The 7,164-nt window shown below is 36.5% G+C and overlaps 1 protein-coding gene across 1 annotated transcript; it reads right to left on the reverse strand.

Moving 5' to 3' along the window:
• Positions 1-489: 489 nt before the first annotated feature.
• Positions 490-6,903, reverse strand: LOC127849213 (neuronal acetylcholine receptor subunit alpha-2-like). The gene is made up of 9 exons (XM_052381933.1): positions 6,876-6,903; positions 6,378-6,529; positions 5,689-5,733; positions 4,482-4,594; positions 3,724-3,829; positions 3,224-3,348; positions 2,142-2,257; positions 1,682-1,882; positions 490-1,132 (listed from the first exon to the last, which is right to left on the reverse strand). Exons 1-9 carry the CDS (start codon positions 6,901-6,903, stop codon positions 696-698), a joined length of 1,323 nt encoding a protein of 440 aa, XP_052237893.1. The 3' UTR covers positions 490-695.
• Positions 6,904-7,164: the final 261 nt, after the last annotated feature.

The raw sequence follows: 7,164 nt of genomic DNA on the forward strand, positions 1-7,164 counted from the left end.
ATATTTTTAACACAAAGTGCAACTCAAAAAGCAAATAAACATTATTTACAAATATTAAGTGCGCGTAATCGTGACGTCATTATTAACACGTCATACGACACAATGCAAGTTGTTTCACGCTAAAGATGCAGTTGTTTAGTGTCTTTTTTTCAATATTTCTTAAAAATCGGGGACGTAGAGGTATGATAAACAGAAAAACAGGTTAGTTACTGATCTTTTTGTAATGTATGAGGCTCGACACGATATTAATTATGAAACAATGTTTGCTTAAAATATCTTTGGGATTTTCCGTCTAGTTCGATTTTCCTATTCTATTTTTAAAGAAATAATTTACGATTAAGAAAATTGATGGGATAAATCGAATACTAGGTCGGTGCCGAATAAAGCAAAGTTTATCTTGCTCGGCACGAAAATCTGAACCACTCGCCAAGGCTCGTGGTTCAGATTTTCTAAGCCTCGCAAAATAAACTTTGCTTTATTCGGCACCGACCTAGTATTCTCTATGTTTTCGCTGGAGAATAATGTTAGAACTTTTGAGTTCATACAAACTGCCAACCCTTTTCATTCAAATAATACTCCGTCTAATCTCTCTTCAATATAAATTATAAAAATATATAGATATTAAAGAGTATAGTTCATGGTAATGAACATAACTTCATGTGATACGTGATGTTATCGTTCGTGTTGTGACGTCATCATAGAGCAGTCGTGTTTCCACCAACAACGAGTCCTATCAAAAACCCAAAGTTTATGGCGACAGACACTGCTAGGAAAATAATAAAGACGAATCTGTCAAGAATTATAGCCACATCCTGCCAGGTTACGTTTGCATCTTCGTCGTCATCGCGCTCTTTGCCTGATTCCGCGCTTTTCACGCGCTTTTTCTCGGCCGCATTTTCATGGCCATTTACGGGCATCACTTTTACCACTTTTGATGTGGCCCGGCGCCCTATTAGGTGTTTTTTGAACGAGCGGATGAACGTAGCGGCGATGCTGGCGATCATCAAAATGCATTTACTTGACATGGATGTCGACTCGCTGATAGCATCCTCGTTGTGGTAGACCATCAGCAGCAGGACTGTTATTAGCATCCCTACCGCCGCCATGACCGTCACGACCCCGAGGTACATAGCTGTGGACCAAAACCAAAAAAACGAATAAGTGTCGTTAAAATATGCAAGCGCGTTCCTTTGCAATAAAGGCGAATTTTGTGAGTGATGTATTATTAATCGATGGTGTTCTTTTTTAAATTTTCGGCGCTTTTAACCATACGTCAGTAATATCAGCACTGACAATTAAAGTACACACAATAGTTTCTATACTAAAACTTAATGCTCATACTTTCGAAACTAACTAACATCTGAGAGATTTACCCTAGTAATCATGTCGTTAATAGTCCGAACACAAGTTAAATGACCTGGTATGGAGGCGATCCCGTAATTCGGAACGTTGATCAGTGTATCTCGAAACATTAACGTCCAGTTAAACTATAGCAAAACACTAAATAGAGTTTTTAATTGTAAACACATAGATAAGTTGAAGGAATGTATACACTAAAAAAAGCACGTTTCATTTTAAAATTATGATATTTCAATTTAGCTTTTTATTAACCCGGCTCTGTACCAACTGAGTTTACATGCTCAGTTAATGTTTATATAATGTATTCGTTACCAATTCATACCTAGATTGGAAACCGTGATTGAAGTTGGCGGGAGTGCGTCCGAAGTGATAGTGAGGAGCACGGCTAGGGACAGAAACACCGTGAGAATGTACGAGAGCTTTTCGCCTGATTCGAACGGAACGATGAACGTCAGTGCGATCAGTAGTGACGTCACTACTACAGGCATGATGACGTTGAGGTTGTAATACTCGTGTCGCCGCTCTGGAAATGACGACAACTGTTTGCACAAAACATGACGAGCGAAGAGAATATGCATTCAGGACAACTGCAGTTTGATTATGACTGGTTGCATTGTGACATAACTAAATTGTAACTTGTGTTGTTTCGGAGCGTACTTATATTGAAAATATATAACGCAATTGTATGTGCTGACCTGTATACATGAAGTTCGAATTTTCGTTAAATTGTTACGATACTTGTACATTTAATAATGTTACAAATCTACAAAATACAAACATACTGACGCTTATCCAGAACTCAAGTTTTGGAAATTGGCGTTTAGTCCCGTCTTCCAGGGTTTCGTCTAACACAGCTTTCACGGTCTCCGTCTTCTTGACAATCCATTCGCCGTGTGCTCTATATTTAGATAATGTTACATTATTGGACAAGTCGACGATGTATATATTGTCTATTTAAACGAAAGTCGAATATCACATATGGTCTTAGAAGCGGGAAGTAAACGGGCTTGATTGTTGTCGTGAAGTGTCGTCCCTAAATACTATATGCTGTCCCAGGGACCTATACAAACAGGTGTCCGCATATACTAATGCTTTTGGGACTTTTCGTGAAAATACAGTCTATTGTTAACGAAAATCCATTCTAAGCGGAACCGTCCTTGATAAGCATATGCGGGTTGCACAGTCAGGCTTATTTGGAACATAACTATACACACATGCGTTTTGTAAGAGCGCGGTTCAAAACAGTATTAATAGCATTCTTGTGATATAATACTTTATGTAATGTATGTAAAAGCATAAACATGCGCCTTGTATTAAACATAATGAACGGCTTCATGTTTTCAGACTATAGGATATGACATAAAGCTCCAACAACCACACTACCATACATCTTACATTTTGTATATTTCATAAGAATTGAACTAAACAGTTAACTTTGTGTTATGGAGAAAATTATCGTGTAATTCGTATGAAAAAAAAACGTGTGCGGCAATCTCTTTCTTTACTAATCTGAATGAAAACGTTGTGCGGAGATCAAACGTCAAAAACCAACAAAAGTGCGCACCCCATCAACAACGATGGTTACACAGTGTACGGCTTTTTTATGTTACGTTAACCGAATCAATAGTCTAAGAATGGTCATCTTCAATACAACAAAATGCACTGTTTGCATAATATTGTTGAATAGCATTTATATAAGATTAAGATCAATTTGCTTTAAATGTAAAGTAATTATAAATCGCTTAACATTTTAGGTTAGGAATCCCTTTCCCGTGTACACAATTTGAATTGCCTGCCTCAAAGTTAAGTAATTTTGCCATGTTATAAATGTGATTTAATTCGTAGTTTTAGGGTAATTACTCACTCGAGGTCATCGGTGTTGATAGCCTGGGAGAGGAATGCTAGATCCACTTCTTCAACCGTGTAGCCCCATCCGATCACAACTATGGCGCACTTATGTTGGTCGTACGGGTAGAACGTCACGTCAACCTGTAACACATAGTAAGGTAATAACTATCTCCATAAAAAACTACGAAATCGCTACTTGTCCTATATCCAACAACCGAAGAAGAAAAATAACCGAAGAATCCGTATAATTGTTAACAAACGCTTTACTCTTGGCTAATGACCGTCACGTCAACCTAGAATCCATAGTGAGGAAAGTACTACTTCTCCCGAACATAACGCTATCGTTACTTGTCGAGGACCAACTGCCATAGAAACCAATACTAAATGTGCCACATATTACTTATCTAACACTCGACAATGCCAACATACAACTGACCTGACATTCGACGACGGCGACACAAAACTGTAATTCCGACACATAAACTAACATTCCACTGTACACCACTCAAAACTGACCTGACAATGGACGTTGAAAAGTACCGGTGGTTCCCACTCCACATTTCCTTCAAAATCATATCTAAGGTTGAGATTGTCTGCCGTTATCACGCCTAGGTCATCTAACCTGGGGACGACAAAAGGGAGATTCATCATCATCATAATCAATAATCATCATCAACATCACCATCATCATTTTCATCATCATCACCTTCTCCATCATGTTAATCATCATTATCTTAATCATCATCATCATCATCATCATCATCATCATCATCATCATCACCATCATAATCATCATCATCATCATCATCATCATCATCATCATCATCATCATCATCATCATCATCATCATCATCATCATCATCATCATCATCATCATCATCATCATCATCATCATAATCATCATCATCATCATCATCATCATCATCATCATCATCATCATCATCATCATCATCATCATCATCATCATCATCATCATCATCATCATCATCATCATCATCAACAACATTATAATCATCATCACCATCATCACCATCATCATCATCATCATCATCATCATCATCATCATCATCATCATCATCATCATCATTATTATCATCTATATCATCATCATCGTCATCATCGTCATCTTCGCCATCATCGTCACCATCATCACCATCGTCATCATCGTCATCCTCCTCCTCCTCCTCCTCCTTCTCCTCCTCCTCCTCATCATCATCATTATCATCATCATCAACAACAATGCTTTTGAATCGCTACCTTAGTATTCAACTTACGCATTGTCTATGACTAATTCCGGTTTCCATATAATATCGCTCGTTGAGAAAACGCTCTTTATGTTCCCATTCCCTGCTGCCGGGGTCCATTTCAGTCTCTCGTCCCTCCATTCCTGAAGGTAAACGAACAACTCTCGTTTGGATTCAACTCAATTCATTTAAAAATAACTCACACATTTGTGATACGTTTGTGATCTCTAAAATGCATTCCATTTTCAATTATCAAACCCATTATCGATATTTATCGATTTACCACTTACTAACATGATTGGAAATCGCTATGTTTAGCATGCAGATTCATAATCAATACATAGAGGCCCAACGTTCTGTTTTTTCACTGAATTCAAAAGTACAATATCGTTGTTGTCGTTGATATCGTTGAATGTTTCATTTGTAAGGTTGGGCGATAATGTAAAATATAAATGGAATGCTGCTTAAAGCACCGATGATATAGAGAATATTTGTTGGATTCGGCGGAATATAGAATTTAATTCACAAGTAATCGTGCTCAAAAAAGGACAACAATAGTTTCGCCACAAGTGAAACTATTTTGTATTATATGATCAGAAGTGAATTAAAATCGAAATAACACCGAATCCAATATATTTTATTTTTGTTTTTTGCTTTTGCGCCGTTTATTTACATTTTTAAAGTTGAAACGATTTTGCTGGAAATGACGTCATTTCACATTAAACCAGTGAAATTATCGATAATTTCACTGTTATTTTCCTTTGTTTAAAAAAGTGAATGATCACTTTTAATTCACTTATACTTCTGTATAAACCACCGGAAAGCATTCTGTAAAAAAATGGTTCCTAATTAAATGTGAATAATCGTACATATTTGTATAGTATTACAACTGTTTGCATTGTAATGAAAACGCTGCATTTTATTGAAAAAAACGGCCCATGTGTCAGGCATTTCAAGACCGTACTACGTACTGTTTACAAGTGAAAAATATTGGTAATTTTATTACGTGAATCTTCACGACGTTGCTTTCAATTCCTGAAACGACGTCATTTGAAACACAAGTTAATGTCACGCTGTTCGACAAACAAAACGTAAACTATTTATTTATATATATCGATTTACTTCAAATTCTTGGACGTGCAGTCTTAAAAAAACATGAATGCAATGCGCTTTGTGTTTATTTTCTGGTTGATTTCATTTATTGGTTAAAGTTCGATGTTGCAAGTTGAATTCTTACCAGCACCATCCAACCAGCGACTGTGAACATCTGGTTTAGAAGATCCTGAAAACCACATTATTAGGCATCAATCAGCACGTGGAGGTGTGTTAAAATAAACATTAAATAGACCGCCGTAACTTTGGCGGCTATATGAATCTTTGAATTGTTTATGATATGGTCAGTGACTCCCTCGGTGAGCGCATTGGTTGATGCTAAGCAACCGGGTTCAGTTCTCGCTCCCGGTTCAAAATGTATTCCCCATCCTTACCCCACGTGTTCCTGCTGCTACTCCAGCTTACCCAATGTCACAAAACCGCAACAATATAATTGAGAAGAGTATTGCAATATTGTGGAAAAGATTATCATGTTTTCACGGGGAGTCTAAAAGATGTTATCCATTATTGTCCTACGCCGAACTTCTTAGTGCAACAATATTTTAATATGCGATGCCGTATACTAGATATGCCGAGTTCTGTACAAATTACGTCTAACTCAGACTGTAGTACAGTGTGGAATTTGTTATGGTAAAAAAACATTATATGTGAGCCTGAACCTATTAAAACGTTTGTATTAACGTGAAAATGAATCGTGTTACTTAGTGTACTGTGAATCGATGTCAAGTTTGCCGATGGCGGCATTGACTTATTGGAAACGGCGAGAGAAAAAAGCTGAGAGTTTAATATGGTAAATTAGCGTATTATTCATACCAGTTGATCGATAGCTAGGATGCCGATGCCGACTTTGACCTCTGTGGTAGAATTGGGACGGGAAATAGGATCGTAACCTACATCAAGCACAGTGTTGCTGCGAATGGCTGTTTCATAGGCGGCAGTGTACTCACCGAGTACAAACCGCGCTCCTGAAATTAGTAAGATCGCTTTCAAATGAAAATAATTTAATATATTGTAATCTGGATATATTTTGTATTTGCCGTTACATTATATGTGGTGATCAATCTATAAGCTGAGCTTTTTTAAAGAGGAATTGCAACTTTATTTTGCATGTAAATGATTGGTCTTTACTTATGCTGGTTGGACAATAGACACTAGAAAGGTAAAAAATCGCTATTATACATTTGTTTTATTTTACTTTAAACAAAAATGAAACAGCCCTTTCTTGTCAATGTGTTTTATGCAATCGTGATTATGGTATTGATGTTGTTTACTTTGGCCACATTATATGGACACAATAAAGAACACCAATACCATAATCTGAGCTCAATGATTTATTCATTCTCTATTTTATTTAAATTTACCCAATGTATGTCTATACAATTGGAAACTTTACAGACAATTAATAGAAAAAGTAATTGACATGTTTCAGTTTCGTTGAATGTACTCATAATTAATTTTTCCTATGAATTTTTGTTATAATACAGCACTCGTTTATATATTTCTTTTAAAAAGAAATTAATCGAATATTATAGTAAAACGTACATGAAATCCAAATGAGATTTAGTGATTTTAAAACTTGCACAGACTACCGCGATACATG

This window comes from Dreissena polymorpha, chromosome 10 (assembly GCF_020536995.1).
Source record: "Dreissena polymorpha isolate Duluth1 chromosome 10, UMN_Dpol_1.0, whole genome shotgun sequence".
NCBI classification, from domain to species: domain Eukaryota; kingdom Metazoa; phylum Mollusca; class Bivalvia; order Myida; family Dreissenidae; genus Dreissena; species Dreissena polymorpha.

Excerpts from the sequence above, each read along its gene's own strand:
- LOC127849213 (XM_052381933.1), bottom strand. The coding sequence starts at position 6,903 with ATGAATAAATCATTGAGCTCAGATTATG. Across the intron at positions 5,734-6,377 it reads TCCTAGCTATCGATCAACTG|GATCTTCTAAACCAGATGTT; the intron begins GTATGAATAATA and ends TGTGGTTTTCAG. Across the intron at positions 1,883-2,141 it reads TGAGTTCTGGATAAGCGTCA|AGCGGCGACACGAGTATTAC; the intron begins GTATGTTTGTAT and ends CGTCATTTCCAG.